Consider the following 22,888-nt stretch of genomic DNA (forward strand, 5'->3'; position numbering starts at 1 on the left):
TGTCTTTCTAGTTCCTTTGGTTGTGAGGGTAGATTCTGTATTTGGAATCTTTCTTGCTTCTTGAGAAAGGCCTGAAATCCAATGTATTGTCCTCTTAGAACTACCTTTGCTGCACGTCAAAGGGTTTTGACTTTCATGTTTTCATTTTCATTCCCTTCCATATGTTTTTAAATTCCTCCTTTAATTTCCTGAATTACCCATTCATTCTTTAGTAGGGTTTTATTTAACCTCCATGTATTTGGGGGCTTTCCAAAATTTTCTTGTGGTTGATTTCAAGTTTCATAGTGTTGTGATCTGAAAATATGCATGGTATGATTTCAATCTCTTTATACTTGTTGAGGGCTGATTTGTGTCCCAGTAAGTGATCTCTTCTGGAGAAAGTTCCATGTGCCCTCAAGAAGAATGTATATTCTACTTTTGGATGAAAAGTTCTGAATACATCTGTTAAGTCCATCTGTCATTCTGAGCCATTGTTTCCTTATTGATTTTCTGATTATATGATCTGTCCATTGCGGTAAATGGAGTATTAAAGTACCCTACAATCACAGTATTATTATGTATACATTCATTTATGTTTGTGATTGATTTATATATTTGGGTGCTACACACTGGGGGCTTAAACATTTATAATTATTAACTCTTCTTGATGGATACGCCTCTCAATTATGATATAATGCCCTTCTTCATCTCTTGTTATAGACTTTGTTTTAAAATCTAATTTGTCTGGTATAAATATGGCTACTCCAGCTATCTTTTGATGTCCAATAGCATGATAGATGGTTCTCCATCCCCTCACTCTCAATCTGCAGGTGTTCTCAGGTCTAAAATGAGTTTCTTGTAGGCAACATACAGATGGATCTTATTTTTTTTTTTTTATCCATTCTGATACCCTGTGTCTTTTGATTGGGGCATTTAGTCCATTTACATTCAGAGTGATTATTGAAATGTATGGATTTACTGCCATTGTGTTATCTGCAGGTTTTGTGCTTATGGTGATGTCTCTGGTCCCTTGCAGTCATTGCTGCTTTCCACTCACAGAGTCCCCCTTACACTCTCCTGCAAGGCTGGTTTAGTGGTCACAAACTCCTTCAGTTTTTGTTTGTCTGGGAAAGCCTTTATCTCTCCTTCTATTCTGAATGGCAGCCTTCCTGGATGAAGGATTCTTGGCTGCCTATTTTTGCTATTCAGCACATTGAATGTTTCCTGCCACTCGCTTCTGGCCTGCCAAGTTTCAGTGGACAGGTCTGCTACTACCCTTATGTGTCTACCCTTGTAGGTTAAGGCCCGTTTTTCCCTAGCTGCTTTCATAATTCTCTCTTTATCTTTGTATTTTGCAGTTTCACTATGATTATGTCATTTTTTGTTGATTTTGAAGGGAGTTCTCTGTGCCTCTAGCACTTGGATGCCTGTTTCCTTCCCCAGATGAGGGAAGTTCTCAGCTATAATTTGTTCACATAAACCTTCTGCCCCTTTCCTTCTCTCTTCTTCTTCCAGAACTCCTATGATACGGTTATTATTTCATTTCACAGAATCACTTAGGTCTCTAAATCTCCCCTCATGGTCTAGTAATTTCCTTGTCCTCCTTTTTTTCACCTTCATCCTTTTCCATAATTTTGTCTTCTATTTCACTTATTCTCTCTTCGACTTCTTCCATCCTTGCTGTCACTGCAGCTGGGTTATTTTGCATCTCATTTACAACATTTCTTAATTCTTCTTGATTATTTCATAGGTCTTTGATCTCTTCAGCAATAGATTCTTTGCTGTCTTCTATACTTTTTTCAAGCCCAGCTATCAGTCTTATGACGGTTTTTCTAAATTATTGTTCAGATATATTGTTTAGATCTGTTTTGAGAAGTTCTCTGGCTGTCATTTCATCCTGGAATTTCTTTTGAGGAGAATTCTTGCATTTCATCATTTTGGCTAGGTTTCTGATTTCTACACGTTTTAATAGCTTGTTATGTGTCCTGCACCTGTGAGTCCTACTATATTAAGAATAGGTCAGGGGCGCCTGGGTGGCGCAGTCGGTTAAGCGTCCGACTTCAGCCAGGTCATGATCTCGCGGTCCGTGAGTTCGAGCCCCGCGTCAGGCTCTGGGCTGATGGCTCGGAGCCTGGAGCCTGTTTCCGATTCTGTGTCTCCCTCTCTCTCTGCCCCTCCCCCGTTCATGCTATGTCTCTCTCTGTCCCAAAAATAAATAAAAAACGTTGAAAAAAAAAAAAGAATAAATAAACATTAAAAAAAATTTTTTTGAAAAAAAAAAAAAAAGAATAGGTCATACACTGCCCAGGTCCTGGGACTTCCAGAAGTGTTTGTGGAGTGTGATCATGCACTCTGTTGCATATTTGGCTGTTCTATCCCACTGCTCATGGTGGTGATGGTTTGGACCTTCCACCAGGTGTGTTTTCATTTGTTCATTGAAGGAACCCTGGAAAAAGGAAAGGTGAGAGGAGCCTTATTCCCATACAAAGAGAAAAATGAAAGGGGCATAAAAAAAAGGTCAGGAAGAAAATCAAATAAACTATAAAGTTTATTAACTATAAAGTTAATCCAGAGATGTGTAGAGATAAGTATCTCTGGGGACAGTGGAGAAATGGGTGTGTTCTAAACCCAGATTTGTCTCCTCCTCACCTGTGCCTCCCAGGTGACTTGGATGAGGATATAATCCCGGAAGAGGAAATCATTTCCCGAAGCCAGTTCCCTGAGAGCTGGCTGTGGCGCATAGAGGAACTCACTGAACCTGAGAAAGATGGGTAAGGCTGAGACACCCCCCCACCTTAACCCCCCCACCCCCAGGCCAGCTGCTATAGCGGCCCCATCTGGACCATTTCGTTTGCATGCACCCATGCCTCTCTTTTCTGGAATCACTGGGCAACCCCACAACCCAGCCTAGAAAAAAAAATCAAGAGTCAGGCTCCCTCTGTGTGCCCAGCCCCCACTCCTCCCTCCAACCTACCCCTTGGGGCCCCTCCACACCAGCTCTCCCCCCAGGCCCCTGACACCTGCCTCTTTTTAATACCCCCACTTCTCCTCCATCCAGAATCTCCACAAAGACCATGAATATATTTTTGAAAGACTCCATCACCACCTGGGAGATTCTGGCGGTGAGCTTGTCGAACAAGAAAGGTGAGAGAAGGTGGTGGCCCCATGCTCACGAGTCAGGGATCCCAGGGCCATTGGGCATTTTCTCATCCCATCCAGTGAGATCCCTGTTTCTTGGTGGCTGACACACTGCTCCCAGGTGACAAGTGAGGGTGTCAGATCCTGGCATTTTCTCATCCCATCCAGTGAGATCCCTGTTTCTTGGTGGCTGACACACTGCTCCCAGGTGACAAGTGAGGGTGTCAGATCCTGGCATTTTCTCATCCCATCCAGTGAGATCCCTGTTTCTTGGTGGCTGGCACACTGCTCCCAGGTGACAAGTGAGGGTGTCAGATCCTGCTCTGTGGGTGACGAGTCAGCGCTTTTTGTAAATAGATTTTCTTTCGAGAGCAGTTTTAGGTTGGCAGCAAAATTGAGGGGAAGGTACAGAGAGTTCCCACATACATCCAGTCTACCCACCCCCGACGTACAGTCTCCCCCGCGCAGACGTGCACTATCAGCATCCCTCACCAGCATGGCATATTCGTGACACTGACACGCCTGTCGTCACCCCAAGTTCATCATTGACATGAGCGTTCACTCTCAGTGTTGTACGATCTACAGGTTTGGACACAGATATAAGGACATATGTCTACCACAGCACTATCATACAGAATAATTTGCAACAACAAACACGCTTAAGGGGTGGTGTTGACAGGGTGATGGGTAAATCCATTAAGAAAATATGAAAGAGGAAGCAGGATGAAATGTATGATTGGAACATCCGTGGTCGGATTGTGAAACCTGGCAAAAAAAAGAAAAAAGAAGAAAAGAAAGGTAACCAGGAGGCTGGGGACCTGACACAGGGAGCTGGGGGCCCTGGCCTAATAGGGGTGGTCTCGGGCAGGCCTGGGAGCAAGGTGAGGAGAGGGAAGCGATAACTTTAAGCCCAGATGAGTAATATGTTCTTGCGATCATTTTGAAAACAAAATGTGAATGCAAAAAAATATATATATATAATAATCCATGATGAACAAAATGTCTCCATTGTAAATAGAAGCCACTGGGGCACCTCGGTGGCTTACGTGGGTTAAGTGTCTGACTTCGGCTCAGGTCATGATCTTGCAGTTTGTGAATTTAAGCCCCGCATCGGGCTCTCTGCTGACAGCTCAGAGCCTGGAGCGTGCTTTGGAGTCTGTGTCTTCCTCTCACTCTGCCCCTCCCCTGTTCGCACTTGGTCTCTCTCTCTCTCTCTCTCTCTCTCTCTCTCAAAAATAAATAAACATTAAAACAAAAATTAAAACCATAAGGTAAAAATACAAAGGAGGTATGTTAAAACTCACGAAGGGAAGTATGAATATCTCTTTCATGCCACACCAACGTGTTTAATAATTTTGTTTTGTTACCATTTATAATACATTACACATCATTATCACTTCCCTTTCCTGGCTTCAAGATGTCCAAAACCTGCGTCTTTGCTTGTCTTGTTTTAACTGAGGGAACTGAAACTGGCAGTTTCTCCTGACCAAGGGAGGGTGGTGCATGCATTCATGGGGCACATACTTTTCCTTTCGTCTGGAGCTCCAGTAACAGCTCAGCACACTTCTGGTCGGTGGCCCCCGCCCATGCTTCAGATCAGAGCATCTTCCTATATCCTCGTTGTCCCTGTTCGCATATGGAGGGCCTGCATGAGGTTTCCTTGAAATAAGAAAGGTTCTTGCAGCTTGAAAAGAGAAAGTTGAAAGGCACAGTTTAGATCCCTGCTTCTGAAAGCCTGCTCCCTGAACCACTAGCAATCTGGCAAAGGTGCTTTCCCTGGGGGGTTGTAGAAATTCAGAATCTTGGACCCCACTCCTGACCTGCTGAATCAGAACCTGCATTTAACATGACCCACGGGGCAGGAAGTGGGGGTTGTGTGTATCTGGAGGTTGGGGAAGGCCTGTCCTGCACCAGGGTCTCTGCACCTCATCACTGATGTTGTTCAGGGCTGGGTGGTTCTCTGTGGAAGGTTCTCTGTGGAAGGTTCTCTGTGCAATATCGGATGTTGAGCAGCATTCGCAGCCTCTACCTACAAGACTTCAGGAGCGCCCCCACCCCCGTTGTAACATGTCCCCAAAATATCCCCAGAAGTTGCCCAATGCCCCCTGGGAGTGATGGGGGCAGCATCTTAAAGGGCCCTATGGTTTTTCTATTCTGCTCTCTGTACCCTTGTGACATCTTCTCAATACTGTTGTCTTACCAGATACGATTATATTTTTAAGCTTATTTATTTATTCTGAGAGAGAGAGAGGCAGTATGTTTGAGGGAGGGGAAGATAGAGGCAGAGAGAGAGAATCCCAAGCAGGCTCTGCACTGTCGGCTGTACAGGGCCCAATGCAGGGCTCGAACTCATGAACCATGAGATCATGACCTTGAGCTGAGAACAAGAGTCAGATGTGTAACCGACTGAACCACTCAGGTGCCCTGGTTGATATTTTTTAATTAATGGGTTTTCTTAATTTTTTTAAATATTTATTTGTTTTTGAGACAGAGGCAGACTGCAAGCTGGGGTGGCGAGGGGCAGAGAGAAGGAGACACAGAACCTGAAGCAGGCTCCAGGCTCTGAGCTGTCAGCACAGAGCCCGACATGGGGCCCAAACCCACAAACTGTGAGATCATGACCTGAGCCGAAGTCGGACGCTCAACCGACTGAGCCACCCAGGGGCCCCTAATTAATGGGTTTTCTTAAACAATTTAGGTTTACAGAAACAACTGAGAATTACCACTCACTCCTCAATTCCCCCCAATTCCCGTCTCTAACCCTTTTTTGCATTAGGTGGTACCTTTGCCAAAATCTCTGGGACAACACTGATACATCATCATCAACTGCAGTCAAAAGCTAGGGTTCCCTTTCAGTGATGTACCTTCCGTGGGTTTGGACAAACATGTAGCTGTCCTTCCAGGGTCACGGAGAGTAGGCGTTTCTCTGCCTCAAACATAACACGGATGGTGTGTCAGAGGTCACTCTGTGTGTGGTTCTCTCTCGCTCCTTCCAGCTTGTTCAAGGGAAAAGCTAAGTCTGGTGCAAGGATGTCCTCATCTCCTCTGTAGGTCTTGACTGACTTGCATTAGCAAGGAGAGAGCAGGTCTGCTTTCTGCAGGCACAGCATGAGCTGGCCAGTATTTAACAAAACAAAACCGTTTTGTTTCCCTGGAGGTAGCCTCCTGTTTGTGGTGCAAAAGCTGGTTTTTCACCCACCAGAGTAAATTAAATCTGGCTTTAAGAATGTGAAAACAGGGGCTGCTGGCTGGCTCAGTTGGAAAAGCCTGTGACTCCTGATCTTGGGATTGTGAGTTCAAGCCCCACATTGGGTGTAGAGATGACCAAAGATAAATAATAAAAATGTAAAAACGAGGGGCACCTGGGTGGTTCAGTCGGTTAAATGTCCGACTTCGGCTCAGGTCATGATCTTGTGGTTCATGAGTTCAGGCTCTGCATCGGGCTCTGTGGCGACAACTCAGAGCCTGGAAGCTGCTTCAGAGTCTGTGTCTCCCCCTCTCTCTGCCCCTCCCCCGCTTGCACTCTGTCTCTGTCTCTCAAAAATAAACTTTAAAAAAATGTAAAAACGAATAGCAGATAAGAAATGGTAAATAGCTCCCATGAGTATAACAGATCCCCCGAGGATGGGGGGTTAAGGATGATTAATAATGACCCACGGTTAGGAAATAATGATTTTGTTCAAGCCTCTATTGTTCCTCACTTCTGAAAAATAACTAAAAAATATATATATTAAATTTTAAGACTTCTTTTTTTAATTAACTCTGTTCAATTGTTTACTTATTTTAGAGAAAGAGAGAGCGAGAGAGACAGGGAGAAAGAGAATCCCAAGCACACTCCCTGCCATCAGCTCAGAGCCTGACACCAGGCTCAAATTCAGGAACTGAGAGATTATGACCCAAGCAGATATCAAGCATCAGACAATTAACTGACTGAGACACACAGGTCCCCAAATTTTAATCATTTCTTGGTGTAACATTATTTTTATTTATTTTTTTAGTGTAACATTTTTAATATGATAATGCTTTTGCAAATTCTGTTTGCATCAACCCTTTGCTTGAATATAACCTGGTAGCTGTTGAATCACAAATTTACCATCGCTTTTGCAGTCATTTTCACTGCCTGTAGATCAGCACTGTCCACCAGAAATACGATCCAAGCTGCATGTCATTTTAAATTTTCTAGGAGCCCCATAAAAAAAGAGGAGGTGAAATCAATTTTATCATACATTTTCTGTAACCAAATATCTCCACAATGTTATTCTTGCAACTTGTGGTAAATATGTTGAAAAAATATGCTGAAAAATATGTTAAAAAAACCCACCATCATGCTAATGATAATGTTATAATAATCATCTATTGATATTTAAGAGTAACCTATTAATATCTCGAAATTGTGAAAGATGCATTTTGCTTTTGTTTGTACTAAGCCTTTGAAATCTAGTACATAATTTATGTCTGCAGAGCATCTCAAGGAGGGTGCTTTTTTTTTTAAGATTTTAATTTTATTTGTAAGTCATCTCCACACCCCACGTGAGCTTGAACTCAAGGCCCCAGATCAAGAATCACACCCACCACTGACTGAGCCAGTCAGTGGAAAGGCACCCCTAGCCTTTCATTGGAAATACTTTGATCTGTATTGTAGGATTTGCAAAATGTACAGCTGAAAAGGTAGGTTGGCATATGCAAATTGTTCCAAACATGTGTTAAAAAGTTTTCTGAGCTAGCCACATTCCAAATGCCCAGGGACCAGAGAGAGCTCAGGCTACCATTTTGGAGAGCCCAGGTATGGACCCTTCGGGTGTGCTCGAACCCTTCCCCCTGCACACCTACCTATGAGTAAAACTACAAGAAGAAAATGGAAACCGTACATGAGAGTGACTCCCAGCTGCCACCACTATCGGTAATGTGTCACCTGTGCAATTGTTTAGCCCCTGGGCTTGCACAAACACAGGCTGAGCCTGACACAGCTCCCGCAGTGAGGGGTAAGCACTGAGAGCCTGTCCACCTCCTTCCCTTGACACTCCACTCCTGGGCAGGGATCTGCGTGGCTGACCCCTATGAGGTCACGGTGATGCAAGACTTCTTCATCGACCTGCGGCTACCCTACTCTGTCGTGCGCAATGAGCAAGTGGAGATCCGGGCCGTGCTCTACAATTACCAGGATGTTGGGGAGCTCAAGGTGGGTTCCCGGGGGGGTGGGGGCAGAGGAATGATGGAGAGCTTGGATGGTTGGGGGAGGTGGCCGTGGCACCTGCCCCCCTGACTGATACTCTCTCCCTGGCAGGTGCGGGTGGAATTGCTCTACAACCCAGCCTTCTGCAGCCTGGCCACCGCCAAGAAGCGATACCAGCAGATTCTGAACATCCCAGCCAAGTCCTCAATAGCCGTGCCTTTTCTCCTCGTGCCTCTGAAGGTCGGTCTCCATGAGGTGGAGGTCAAGGCTGCGGTCTACAATCGTTTCATCATGGATGGTGTCAAGAAACCCTTGAAGGTCGTGGTGAGTCCTTGGGGCACCTGCAGTCCCTTGTCCTTTGGGAGAGGCTCCTGTCTCCCCATGCTGTCAACCCAGGTTGGAGACACTGACTCTGAGACACCAAGAGTGTCCGGTGTCCAGCCTAGGATGCTTGGGAGTCCTACAAGTTCGGAAGCAAGGCCAGGATTAGGGTGAGTAAGTGCGAAACACTTACATTTTCACTCTTTCCTAGTGATGAACATTCTCAAATATAATAGGAGATGAAGTCTTCAATAAAAATACAGCCTCATATCATCTTTCCTTAATATTTCCAAGCAAAATGTGAGATCATAAGAGCAACAGTGTTTTAATGCAATATTGTAAGGAATCAAAATTAATGCCAAAAAATCTATGATACACAAAAGATCAAAATTTTAAATAGAGACAGTGCCAAGTCAAACCACAATAGGAGCCTGAAGCTAAAGGACAAATGAAGGCCCCCATCTACATGTCTTTATTTAATGGTTGAAATTGTTTAGTGGTTAAGAGACTGTTAAAAACTGAGAACAAACTGAGGGTTGATGGGGGGTGGGAGGGAGGGCAGGGTGGGTGATGGGTATTGAGGAGGGCACCTTTTGGGATGAGCACTGGGTGTTGTATGGAAACCAATTTGACAGTAAATTTCATATATTAAAAAATAAAAATAAATAAATAAATAAATAGGTAAAAAAAAATTGTTTAGTGGTTAATTTTCCCCCGAAATGTTACAGTCATTGAAAAAATATTGAAACGCTGAAAAGCAAATGCTTTAAAGCTGACATTGTTATTTTGCAGTGACACGTCTTATTTATACCCAAGCCAGAATTTATTATATTTTTCTTTCCTGACTTTAATGGAACCAAACTCATATTTTTTAGAGTCTATTTTCTTAAAAAAAATTTGTTTATGCTTATTTATTTTTGAGAAAGACAGAGCATGAGCAGGAGAGGGGGAGAAAGAGAAGGAGACAAAGGATCTGAAGCAAGATCCAGGCTCTAAGCTCTGAGCTGTCACCACTGAGCCCGATGCAAGGTTCAGACTCACCAACCATGAAATCATGATCTGAAGGCAGAGACTTAACCAACTAAGCCACCCAGGCGACCCAAGATTTTATTTTTAAGTAATCCGATGTGGAACTTGAACTTACAACCCCAAGATCAAGAGTCCCATGCTTTTCCACCAAGCCGCACAGGCACCCCCAGGAGCACAATCTTAATTATCCCTTTTATCAGGGGTTGCAGTGTGGCTCAGTGTGGCAACAATGGGAAGAAACCCCAGAGGGCACCGGAGCCTACACAAGGCTCCCCAGAGCCAGTGTGTCCACAACTCCCAATTCTGCACCCTCTGATGCTGGTAGCTTGAAATCTGTGGCAGGGATGTTCGCAGGATGGAAACTGCCAGTGCCACAAATCAGGATCTTTTCTTCCTGGAGAGATGGCTACCAAATGTTTACCAGCATGCCACGGAGGAGACTGGGTCTCCAAAGGAAAATGTGTGCATTAGTACCAGCTTCAAGGAGAATGTGTGATGGAAGGGCACAAACAGCAGCAGTCCAGCATGGAAGGAGAGCTTCACTTGGGACACTGATAATAAGATAGCCCCTAGTTTAACTGAGCGCTTACTAAGTGCCAGGCATTGTACTCAGCACTTTATGCACATTCTTTTATTTTAAGGACATTTGAGAGGCAGTGGGGGTAAACTGACTCCCAGTCACAGAACTAGGATGGGTGATGCCATCGTGCCCATGCCCTGCTGATCAGCTGTGTCTGTTCTTTTATTCACCTGACTTCCCCCTCCCCCATCCCATCCCAACACTGTTCAGCCTGAAGGGATCAGAGTCGACAAAACTGTGGCCGTTCACACACTGGATCCAGAAAACCGGGGCCAAAGTGAGTCAGCCACAGCAGAAGGGTGAGACCTGGGGGTGCGGGGTAGGGGATGAATCAGGGCCTTGTGGGAGAGGGTGACGCCATGGGTCCCTCCCATTCCACTGGCAGACGGAGTGCAGCGAGAGGAGGTCCACGCCGCAGACCTCAGTGACCAGGTACCAGACACAGATTCAGAGACCAGGATCCTCCTGCAAGGTGAGCTGCCACTGACCCTCGCCCAGGAAGGCACAGCTCTGGAGAAGGGGACCTAATTTCTCCTAATTCTGGGCACGTATACTACCGTGTGTCCCTTGCCTCCACTACAGCTAGAACAGCAGGCCACCTCCCTGATCTGTTTTATAGAGGGTTCCAGGCAGTATTTAGTTCAGCAAATAGCCTTTGCTGATAGAGAAGCTTAAATGAGAAACAGTATAGTTCAAGAGCAGGAAATTCTGGAACTAATTGCCTGAGTTGGACGACTGGAGCCAGAAGGGAAAAGAAGTTCCTGGAAAAGCACCTTGTAACCTGTAAGCTGTAAGGTTTTGGGGAGAGACCCTTGGTTTTCTCATCTGTGATGGGGTGAATAATAGTACCTATATCAAAGGCTTGTTGAGAGGATTAAATGAGATACTGTCTGATGTTTCTCTAGAACAGCGCCTGGCAACAGCGTGAAGCATGATCTAAGTATTGGTGACGATTGTTCTGGAATTAATTTGCCACTTGTAACAAGAGGCTCAGGGAGCAGATTTCTGTGAAGCATAAGACCCCCTTCCCTACAAATGTAGACACCCTCCCCACTCCCCTACCCCCGCCTCCTACTTCCTACCATCACATCCCCTCAGCCCCCAACTGCCCCTGACCTCTTTGGCACTGGCTGCCTGGAGCCTGGGATCGCTGGGGACAGCCCTGACCCTTCTCACCCCACCCCATGGTGGGTGAGTTGCTTGAGCCCTGTCCTCCTGCTGGGTTGCAGGGACCCCAGTGGCTCAGTTGACTGAGGATGCCATTGACGCGGAGAGACTGAAGCACCTCATCGTGACCCCCTCGGGCTGTGGGGAGCAGAACATGATAGGAATGACACCCACAGTCATCGCAGTCCATTACCTGGACCAAACGGACCAGTGGGAGAAGTTCGGCCTGGAAAAGAGGCAGGATTCCTTGCAGCTCATCGAAAAGGGTGGGTCTGCCTGGGAGACCCTCTCTGCTCCAGCCACCTCCAGAGCAGGGACACGCCCTTCCTCTAAGTTCCTCCCCTTTCAGGATCCCTTCTTTTCAAAGACCTCCCTTGACCTTTCCCCTCTCTGAGACCTGGGCCCCTCTGAGCCCTCTAGAACTCCCTCTCTCCCTGAGGCCCCCTTGCCTCTCTGAACCCCTCTCCTCTGAGAACTCCTTCCCCTTTTAGAAGCCCCTTCCGCTCTTCTAGCAGACTTCCCTGCTCATCCCTGAGGCCCCTCATTCTTCACTGAACCCCTGTGTCGCCCCTCAGAGAATCCTTGTCCCCTGAGCCCCTCCACTCAGCCCCTGCTCCTCTGGAGACACTTCTGGCTTCCCTGCAGGGTACTCCCAGCAGCTGGCCTTCAGACAAGACAACTCGGCTTTTGCAGCCTTCCAGAACCGGAAAGCCAGCACCTGGTGAGCGGTCTGGCACCCCACTGAGCAAGGCGGCCTTGGGTGGTCCCGCCAGGTCTCGCCCAAAGGGCCCTATGCTATGGACCGGGAGCCCACACAGATGAACTGCCCACCTTGAGCTGCCACGTGGCCTGTAGACATTAAGCGCCCCCTGTGGCTAGGCTGGCGCCTAACTTGGGTGGGGAAGCTGGGCCAGCCTGTAGGCCCCGCCCCTCTCTGCTCATTGGTTTTCTGGAATGGCAGTCTCTGGATCCCGGAGGCGATTGGCTGACGCTTTGTGCCGCCCACAGGCTGACAGCCTACGTGGTCAAGGTCTTCTCTCTGGCAGCCAATCTCATTGCCATCAACTCCCAAGTCCTCTGCGGGGCTGTCAAATGGCTGATCCTGGAGAAGCAGAAGCCTGACGGGGTCTTCCAGGAAGATGGGCCCGTAATTCATCAAGAAATGACTGTAAGAAGCAGGACTTATGGGCATGCTGGGGGAAGGGCGCCTGTAACAGGATAGACATGAAAGGCTACCCCTTCAGCTGAGAGTGTCACTTTCCCATTGCAAAGACCAGAGACCTTCAGAGGCTAGTGCAACACCAAAGTCCCCCACCCCCTTTGCTCTGAAAATATAGAACCCTTCCCAGCTGTGGTTCTCCAAATGTGGTCCCCAGGCCAGTAGCTGCATAATCACCTTCAAACTTGTTATAAAAGTATGTTCTCAATCTAGACTTGAGATGCAGGAATCAGAAAATTCAGGAGGAGGGCCTAGGGTTCACAGTTGCTACAACCTCTACTTCCCCTGCCATGAGTTGCCTATGCATGCATAAGGTGGAGAATCACTGCCTTAGCCTGACTTTTCAGACTTCCAGTCTCACACCGTCCCCCTATCCCCATCCACATGCCATCTGCACTGAAAGGAGCCTTGCTCTATCCAGCCACAGGGCCTTTGCACATGCTGTTCTCACTGTCTGGCATGCCAACCCTGGTCATCCTGCAAGGAAATCTTTCCTGATCTCCCCAACTAAGTCACACTCCCACTTTCCAATTTCACTGCCACATCCACTTCTCCTCCTGAACCACTCACCAATTTGTAACGATATGTATACAGGTGGGCCAATTGGTTCACGTCTGTCTCCCCTACTAGATGGGGAGCACTGTGGGGGTGGGACTGGTGTCGGGTTCTTACCCACCATCTTTTCCACAGCATGAGCAACAATTGCTGAATGAGTGAATATTGAAGAGTGTGGCCCACCTAGGGAGTGACACTGAGGAGAGACTCACCCGTGCCTTGACATGCTCACCCTACAAGGAGATTGGTCAGCATGTGGGGACATACTGGTGACCCTATCCTTATTTCCCGCTTCCCATCCTAGGGTGGCTTCCGGGAGAATGAGGAGAAGGATGTGGCCCTCACAGCTTTTGTTCTCATTGCGCTGCAAGAGGCTAAAGAGTTTTGCAATGATCAGGTCAACGTAAGTGTCCGCCCACCCTCTCCTCCTCTCACCTACCCAGGGCACATCCACCTTGGAGGGTGGGCTGTTGCATTCAGGTGATTCCCGGTCCTCCCAGTGCAATAGCAGCCACCACAGCAGCCATAATGCCCATAAAACCATAATAATTCCCAGCATTTTTTGAGCATTTAACTAAGATGCTCATCTAAGTGTTGCACATGCTAAGTCCTGTAATCCTTCTAAGAGTTCGAGACGTAGGCTACTCTTCTTATCCCCAGGTTACAGAGGAGAAAACTAAGACAGAAAGAGATCAAAGAATGGGTCCTTTCTGCCTGCTTTACCCTGTCCAAAGAGTGTCAGCCAATTTCAACAAAAGCCCCCTCAGCCTGCTTTCCCCATCACTGCTACATGATCAGTGCAGCATACCTTGCTGCTTCCCTGAAGAAAAGGCACAACCCAGACCCAAGAACACCTCAAGGCTACTCTCTTAGTTCAGGAGATCTTTTAGGAAATTTTCCAAGGGGCCCATGCCCCCAAAAACGAAATGATTACAAATATTGGCTCACGGCTGTCTCTTTTTCCTCTGGTTTTGGTTCTGAAGCAGAGAAGCTTAGAAAGATGGACTCCCGAGAGTCTCTGCAATTACTCCCTCTGCTTTGTCCTGGGGTTTGAGAGTGGTTTGTTTGACCTTAGCTTGCCAAGTTAGAGAGCCCAGGATTTTGCCTCAGGCAGCTGCCCCTCCCTTCATCGGGCTCAAGATAGAGGGGACAGGGCTGTTGACTTGAGGGCCTCAGAGGGACCCAGGCCATTCTGGGCCCAATAATTCCTCTCTCCCTGCCACCCAGCCTGCCCAGCAGAACTTGGCTGCCTTCCTTGGGGAAATAGCCAGGCCAAACCTAGAGCTTTCAGATTCCCATAGGGGAAATTCTGATTGGCCCACCCGGGGTCAGGTGGTCATACCTGGGCCAATCAGCTGAGGCCAGGAAGTAGGTCTTACTGGGCAAATATGGCTGCTTCCACTGTGGCCGAGTGAATGAAAGACCGAAGTTTCTGCAAAAGTTAAGAGTAGATGGAGGGCAGGCAGCTGGCAGGGAAAGGATTAGTTTCTTCTGCAAGGCACCAACATTTTCTTCTACAAAATGGCAACACTATGCCTGAGTATAGCATAGGCTGTAGACCCAGATTACTGGGACGCAGATGAAGAGTGTGCTGGGATCAGTCTGTGAAAGCCAACCGTTAAACTTCCAGGAATTTCACAAGCTAGTTGTTAAACACAATCATTCTTTTCAAGCAAATTATGTAATCTGACTTTAGACTAAACACTAAGCATTAAAAGCAAAGGTAAGAAACACTCAAAACTCATCACTTCCTGATTGTTTTATTACTTTCCCTCATTATCTATGACAAATCTATCCATCTCGAGGTTATGTACCTATAAGGTGGAAATGCTATCTAATTCTGTGCTACTGCCCCCCTCCGCCCAACTCTGCATTCACTGACTCCACATAGTTTGAAATTGGCCACGGTAATATTTACACCAAGAAAGTTGGCGAACGCTGCACATCATGGCTTCCTCCTTCCATCATCTCTCTGGGTCTCAATCTTGTCATTCGTGCAGTAGAGATGATGATGAAAATAATGCCAACCCCATAGGATCCTGAAGTTCAGCGATTGCCTGTGTGACAGCCATATAGTAAGTGTTAAGTGTGAAGCTGATGATTAGAGAAGAGGTTTCCCAGTGGGGTGCTGAAGCTGGGTCATGCTAGGTCATGAGTGTCTATCTGCGACACATATTCTCCCCTTTATGTTCAGGGCCATTACGTTGGTAGCTTGAAATTGCCCACAGTGGGAGCATTCACACCACAGTAATTGGCAGGCGATAAAACAGACCCCTGGCCCCCATACACACTCCGGAGAGCTGGTGCGTAAACTGTTACCAGTACACCACTGGGTATATAAACTCTCCCAGGCACATCAAGTTCACGGTGACTAAAATGTCTGGAAAATCCAAAAAAGAAAAAAGAAACAAAAGATCCAAAACAAATATGTCCCAAGGACAGAAACCATCCTGGTACCCAGGAAGTGGCACTTGTGTGATCCTTACCAGCTCCTTGTGGCAGCAATATGCACCTTACCAGAGAACCCAATCCTCTTTCTCACAGAGCCTGGAGCGCAGCATCACTAAGGCCGGAGATTATATTGAATTCCACTATAGGAACCTGCGGAGACCATATTCTGTGGCCATTGCAGGCTACGCCCTGGCCCAGTCAGGCAGGCTGGAGAAAGACCTCTTTGAAAAATTTCTGAGCACAGCCCAAGGTGAGTGGCAGCCTGGTGAGGTAAAGAGGCATGCATGGCCAGGGTTTGTGGGTGGTCATCTTGAGCTGGCATGTGGCTCTAAGCTATGCTACGATGGGCAGCTTCAGGTTGAGCTGGAGTGGATGGTGCTAAGCCCTGCTTGGTGAATGGCTCTGAGGTGTCAGAATCCTCACTGTAAGCTACACAAGCAAGAAGGTAGCATCATTCATTCAACAGCTATGTTTTGAGCACTTGCTATGACACAGGAACAAGGACGTGGGCTCTGACATCAGACAGACCCAAATTCAAATCCCCCTCTGCCACATTCTCACTGTGCGACTTTGTAAAAGTCACGGACCCTCCCTGGACCTCATCTGAAGAAGATACTTACATCATAGGTGGTTGACAAGATTGAAGGAGTAATGTAGGTAGAAGGTCTAGCATACAGTGAGAGCTCTATTCCGATGTTGTTGTCGTCATTAGCTCAAGGGTAATTAGGATTACATAAGATAATGCCATAGGGAATTTAGCACAGTGCCCAGCACACAGTGAGCACTTAATCATTGGCTCAGGTAATATACTGCATCAGGTTTGCACTCACTGATGTAACATATGTCAGGACATATACTGAGGTGGTTTAGCACAATGGAAGCTTGTTGTTGGTGGACAGCTCTCTTCCAGACAGTCATGTGGAGATCTGGGCCTCTATCTTTTCATGACTGCCACCACGGGGTGCTTGGGATCCACTCCATCTAAGCATAAGGGGAAATGGTCAGGTGGATTGTTTAAGGGAGGTAGACCAGGCATGGAAGGGGCCCCTAACATTGCCAGTGTCCATGCCATCATCCAGAGCTCGGTTGTGTGTCCATACCTGCCTACAAAGACTTTTGGGAGATGTAGTCCAACTCTCTGCCCAGGAAATGAGGGGACAGGTTTTTGTTTTTTTTTTTTTAATGTTCATTTATTTTTGAACAAGAGAGCGCAAGCATGGGAGAGGCAGAGACAGTGGGAGACAGAGAGTGCAAAGCTGGCTCTGTGCTGGCAGCAGACAGCCTGATGAGGCGCTCAAACTCATGAACCTTGAGATTGTGACCTGAGCCAAAGTTGGACACTCAACCAACTGAGCCATCCAGGCACCCCAGAGGAGTGAATGCTTCTTACTGTCAGTCTCTGCCACAAGTGCTTTCTTGGGCACTTGGGACATCACAGTGAATACAGCACAGCTCCTGCCATCATGGCTCGCTCTCCAGTTGAGGAAAGAAATGAGTTAATAGATTGATATAGAACATCATACTTCTGGGACAGGACAGCACAGGATGTTTTGAGAGACAGAAGGGAGGACCTCACCTACTCTTGGGGTGCCATTGAAGCTGAATTGTGCAGGATGGGATTAAGCAGGATGGGATTAATGGGTGGAGAAAAGGTGCTCCAATAGAGGGTACAGAATACGAAAAGGCCCAGGAAGTAAGAATGAGCATGGAAAATTTAGGGAATCTGTAAATCAGTGGGGCTGCAGATGAGCATTTCAATGGAGGAGTGAAGGTTAATGAAGGAAAAGAGTAGGCAGGAGCCAGCTAGTGAGTGCCTTGGGTGTCAGTCAGGACATGTGAACAAGAAGTTCTAGTGTGAGTCTAGCGTGAGTCTTTTCCGACTTTTCTCTGAGCCATCTCCTCGCTGGACAGTGCAATCAGCATGGGGGTGGGGGTTCTCTCTACAGAGAGGACAAGGTGGGAGGAGCCTGGCAAGAAGCTCTACAGTGTGGAGGCCACATCCTATGCCCTCTTGGCCCTGCTGGTGCTCAAAGACTTTGACTTTGTACGCCCCGTCGCAACCTGGCTCAATGAGCAGAGATACTACGGAGGGGGCTACGGCTCCACCCAGGCAAGTGACCCCATATCCCCCAGGCACCTACATGCCTACCTCCTCTGGCTTCCCACTGGCCTCCCAGAGAAGATGTTAAGACTCAGAGGGGCAGCCCTTCTGTCCACAAGCCAGAGTGGCTGGAGTGGATTTTTAGCCGTGAATGCACTGGTGGAGTCTACACTACATGCTGAATGCCCAAACTGTGTTCCGAACCTCCTAAGATCTAGACCGTGTTCTCAGTTCTGCCAGGCTCCCAGTGTTAGCTCATATCTTCCTGTGGGCTCTAGACCATGTTTCAGTTCTACTAGGCTCCCAGTGTTAGTTCATCTTACTGTGGGTTCCAGACCATGTTCTCGGCTATTCTAGGACATCATCCAAGCCTCTCTGACCCTGGTTGGTGGGATCTAGAACATGGTTTTTAATAACCTCAGGCTCCAGTTTGACCCCCTTTCTTTCTGGTGAGCTGTCAGTCACATTCTCAGTGTCCCTTTTGGATTCTAGGTCATATGGTCAGTATCTCCAGACTCAACTTCATTTTTTTTTTTTTACAACTAAGTTCTAAACACATTCTCAGTGACTCCAAACCCTTGTCTTAGACTCTCCTGTGGATGGGGCTAGGACATATTCTCAGTGTTGCTAAAGTTTCATTTTGATGCCTGCAATTTCTGGTGAATTCTAGACCCCTTCTCAGTCTGCCAAGCTCTTGTCTAAGTCTCTGTCTCTTGGAGAATCTAGGACATGTCTTCAGTGTATAACAACCCCTAATCTTATCCTCACTTTCTCTAGGGCAGGGGTTCCTAGGCTAAAGTGTCAATATCCCCCACCCTCTGACATGAGTCTCTTCCTTCTACAGTGGGTTCTAACCCCTTTCTCAGTCTCCTGGCTCACCCTCGTTCTTTCTCATGGGTTCTAGGCCACCTTCATGGTGTTCCAAGCCTTGGCCCAATACCAGAAGGATGTCCCTGACCACAAGGACCTGAACCTGGAAGTATCCATTGAACTGCCCAGCCGCAACTCTCTCATCAAGCACACCATCCTCTGGGAATCTGCTAGCCTCCTGCGGTCAGAAGAGGTACAGCTGCTTAGCCAAACCCTTGCTGTCCCCCTCCATACCAGCCAGGGTTTGCCAGAGGCAAGAGATAGGGCAGTTGCAGCTAGGGGAGGGCTTGGTACCAATACCTTCTCTCCTCTCTCCCTGCTCCCTGCAGACCAAGAAAAATGAGGATTTCGTAGTAACAGCTAAAGGGAAGGGACAAGGCACCTTGTCGGTAAGGAACAGGAACACACACCAGCTTGGCCTGCCTTCTCTCAGCCCCTCTGGCCCCGAGGGACCCTCTTCTCAACTCAAGTGGGCTGACACTGCATTGCCCTGTGATCTCACCAGGTGGTGACAATGTACCATGCCAAGCTCAAAAGCAAACACACCTGCAAGAAGTTTGACCTCAGGGTTGATATACGACGAGCTCCTGAAGATGGTAAAAGAGTTAAGACCCTACCTGTTACCCTTCCCCCGCCCTCATTCTAATGTCTGCCTCCTTCCTGAGTTGGGACCCAGGGACACCCCCCTCCCATCTTTCTGTCTGTGTTTCTAGTCAAGAGGCCTCAGGAAGCCCTGAACACCATGATCCTTGACATCTGTACCAAGTAAGTGATGGGTCACTGGGGGTCATCTTGGCCATTCCTCTGTCTATAGCAAGACTTCTCCTTTCCATGACCTAATCCTTTCTAAGAGCGTATTGTGCATCTGGTATTGTCTGAAGTACCTGCCAGGAGGTGGGTACCCCAGGCAGTCCTCACTTTGCATTGGCAGTCCAACACGAGCTATGGCCCCATAACCTGAAATTATTCCAGCAGTGTCAACAAATCAGTGGGGGAAGTTGCCATTGTTGCATGACCTTTAAAGCGTTTTATCACAGCTTCAGAACTCTCAAACTGCCAGTTAGGAAGGTACAGAGAAATGGAAATTACAGTAACATGAGAATTTGTTTAGTATGCTGTAAACTACAACATTAGAACATGGAGATAACAAGCAATTCTTGTTCTCCTTTGTAAAACACTTACCAAAAGTGCTGTGGGTCTTCCTTCTGTTGTGTCACTTGGGATAAGGACTGAGCAGGCATCTTTCCTATGACATAGTGAATTGTCACGCTCCCTTCTAAGTTAGGTCAGCTTCCAACTCTAATCTTTTGAGCGGCCGATGTCACAAGACAGCCGGTCGGTCCCTCCAATGGCAGCAAGGGTGACATTCGCACAGTCTGCTGTTCCTTCTCTAACTCCATTTCTGTGCTTTCTTTTTTTTTTTTTTTTTTTTTTTTTTTTTATTTTTTTTTTTTTTTATTTTTTTTTTTATTTTTGGGACAGAGAGAGACAGAGCATGAACGGGGGAGGGGCAGAGAGAGAGGGAGACACAGAATCGGAAACAGGCTCCAGGCTCCGAGCCATCAGCCCAGAGCCTGACGCGGGGCTCAAACTCACGGACCGCGAGATCGTGACCTGGCTGAAGTCGGACGCTTAACCGACTGCGCCACCCAGGCGCCCCCATTTCTGTGCTTTCAAATTTTACCTCCAGTGTCTTCGTTTCTCTGCTGCCTTTCATCTTGGCTGGCAGTTCCCTCTGCCAGTTGACCAGTTTTGTGAAACGTCATGCGGCTTATCCCTGGGAGATAAGGAAGTACCACAACCACAGGCCTTGCTATCTGTGCATGAACTGCTCAGTGACCCATCACGGACAGACTTTGAAAGGAATGACGTGATTGGTCACTGACCATGATGCGTGTCTGTGATTTGCACAATGATTGGTGGACCCAAGATCCAGAGACAAGATTTGTGCTCGTACTTTATGCAACTGCGACTACTGTACCCTGGTGCTGGGGGCCTGGCGTTATTGAGCTAGACCATGGTAACATTTTCTCGTCTGCATTTTCTGGACGAACTGAGGCATGGAGAGGTCAAGCGACTCATCAAATGTCATATGGAGCTGGGATTTGAACCCGTGCAAAGGGGCTCCAGAGCCTGAGCTTTTAGTCCCCTTGACCATGACACTGCCTTTCCTTCATTCCACTTGGGGAATGTTTCCCACAATCTAATATCCTTCTGTGCTGCTGTGTGGGAACCAGTAACCCCAGTCTCTGACCAGACCCCCTTGTGCAGACACTGTGCCCCAGGGCTGACCCTACCCTGGGACCCAAGTGCCCTCTCCCTGCCCTATTCAGGTACCTGGGAGAGCAGGATGCTACCATGTCGATCCTGGATATATCCATGATGACTGGCTTTTCTCCTGACACTGGTGACCTTGACCTGGTATGAAGGGCTTGGGCTTGGGGGCTGGCATCAGTGGACAAAGGCTTGAGGGCAGTTTTCACAAGTCTTACCCTTCCGCAGCTGAGCAACGGCGTTGACAGATACATCTCTAAGTATGAGCTTAACAAGGCCTTCTCCAATAAGAACACCCTCATCATCTACCTGGACAAGGTAAGGCTTCCGATGGGGATCTGACCTCCAACAGACCGGCCTGCATCTGGGTCACATGAGGCCCAAGCAGGGGCCCAAGCACAGACTGCTCCTGCTAGGTGGTGGAGGGAAGGGGCATATAAAGTAAGGTGAACAACCCAGGTCATCTCATCTTTTCTAAGCAGCTTAACTTCTGACCAGTCTCATTCCAACCTCATTTTATACTTGCTTCCTCCAACTTCTTCTCATCATAGTCCTAAACAACTTTTGAAGGGAGCCACTTGGGTTTAAAAAATAAAGTGCTCAGTGCTAAAAAGCATTCCCCTTGCTCCGCTCCCCCTGGGTTTTCTCTCTCCGTGTTTGCTCTCCGTCTGACTTTCTGTCACTGCCTTCCTCTCTAACATTGACTTGAGCTTCCTCCTCTCCCCTACTTACATCTTTCCATTTCCCTATCTTCACATGCCCCCTGCTAACTTCCAAAATTCCCAAAGTCCCCTCACCCCATATTAGTCAGCATAAGTAACACTAGCTTCTGTAATAAACCTCTCAAGAATATGTGGGTCCCAACACAAGAGTCTTGCGCCTCCCACTCAGGTAAAGTCCAGTTGGGAGGCTAAGGGAAGGGTTTTCTGCTCCACACAGTAAGTCAGGGATCCGCTCACATTCCTTCTTGGGGCTCTGCAATCCCTAGGATCTTAGAGTCCTCTGCTGGACCCCTTCCCTGGAAGAAAAGAGGATGTGCATGAGCTAGTGGTTGACGTTTTCTTGTACTGGACTTTTTGTGCACTTAAATTTTTATAGGATTCCAAACTTACAGGGAAATTGCAGAGCAGTAAAACACAGTTCCATATACACTCTATGCAAATTCACTAACTGTTAGCCTGTTCCTCCAAATACACCTGTCACATATACGTACCTATGCATATCTATTTCTGTTTCTGTCTCTCTCTCTGTCTTTATTTTTTCAGCTTGAATGAGAGGTCACTGACATACAACATTGTGTAAGTTTAAGGTGTATAGTAATGATTTGATGTATGTGTATATTGGGAAATGATCACCACCATAAGTTTACTTAACACATTTATTACTTCACATAGTTTTAATGCGTGTGTGTGTGTGTGTGTGTGTGTGTGTGTGTGATGAGAACTTTTGAGATCTAGCCTCTCAATAAGTTTTTCTTTTAAATTTTCTAATGTTTATTTATTTTGAGAGAGACAGAGAACACAAGCAGGGGAGGGGCAGAGAGAAGTAAAGACAGAATCCCAAGAAGGTTCTGTGCTGTCAGAGCAGAGCCCAATGTGGGGCTCAGAGTCACAAACCCATGAGATCATGACCTGACCTGAGATAGAGTCGGATATTTAACCGACTATGCCCTCCTGGTGCCACCCCAACAACTACTTTTAAATATAGCATTCAGTACCATTAACCATGGATGTTTTTATGGGCAGAGACAGCAGTCCGGTGGCCAGAACTCAATCACATGGCCACACTGAACTAGGAAAGGAAGCTGACAGGGATACTGTAGCTTCAAGCCTTGGCGAAGTTGAAAATGGCTGTGTTGAAGTGCTCATCAGTCTTTTGGTGGAGACTCCTGCTCCCTCACTTTCTCCACCACTGTCTCAACCCCCAGGACCCTATGCTGGGCTCCATTCCATGTCGCCCCACTGACCAGCCTCCTCCTTCCCCCCAGATCTCACACGACCTGTCGCGCCACTGACCAGCCTCCTCCTTCCC

At 47.3% G+C, this 22,888-nt stretch overlaps 1 protein-coding gene across 1 annotated transcript in view; it reads left to right on the top strand.

Moving 5' to 3' along the window:
• Positions 1–22,888, top strand: part of C3 (complement C3) — a 41,592-nt gene that overhangs the window by 15,840 nt on the left and 2,864 nt on the right. Inside the window, exons 18-35 of the mRNA XM_058728253.1 lie at positions 2,642–2,750; positions 3,038–3,123; positions 8,154–8,296; positions 8,402–8,614; positions 10,431–10,497; positions 10,606–10,692; positions 11,450–11,653; positions 12,033–12,108; positions 12,396–12,555; positions 13,466–13,564; positions 15,706–15,862; positions 17,559–17,722; positions 18,618–18,776; positions 18,913–18,972; positions 19,089–19,179; positions 19,297–19,348; positions 20,917–21,004; positions 21,086–21,175. Coding sequence (XP_058584236.1) covers positions 2,642–2,750; positions 3,038–3,123; positions 8,154–8,296; positions 8,402–8,614; positions 10,431–10,497; positions 10,606–10,692; positions 11,450–11,653; positions 12,033–12,108; positions 12,396–12,555; positions 13,466–13,564; positions 15,706–15,862; positions 17,559–17,722; positions 18,618–18,776; positions 18,913–18,972; positions 19,089–19,179; positions 19,297–19,348; positions 20,917–21,004; positions 21,086–21,175 — 2,105 coding nt within the window. The remainder of the gene's footprint in view (positions 1–2,641; positions 2,751–3,037; positions 3,124–8,153; positions 8,297–8,401; positions 8,615–10,430; positions 10,498–10,605; positions 10,693–11,449; positions 11,654–12,032; positions 12,109–12,395; positions 12,556–13,465; positions 13,565–15,705; positions 15,863–17,558; positions 17,723–18,617; positions 18,777–18,912; positions 18,973–19,088; positions 19,180–19,296; positions 19,349–20,916; positions 21,005–21,085; positions 21,176–22,888) is intronic.

This window comes from Neofelis nebulosa, chromosome 4 (genome assembly GCF_028018385.1).
Source record: "Neofelis nebulosa isolate mNeoNeb1 chromosome 4, mNeoNeb1.pri, whole genome shotgun sequence".
NCBI classification, from domain to species: domain Eukaryota; kingdom Metazoa; phylum Chordata; class Mammalia; order Carnivora; family Felidae; genus Neofelis; species Neofelis nebulosa.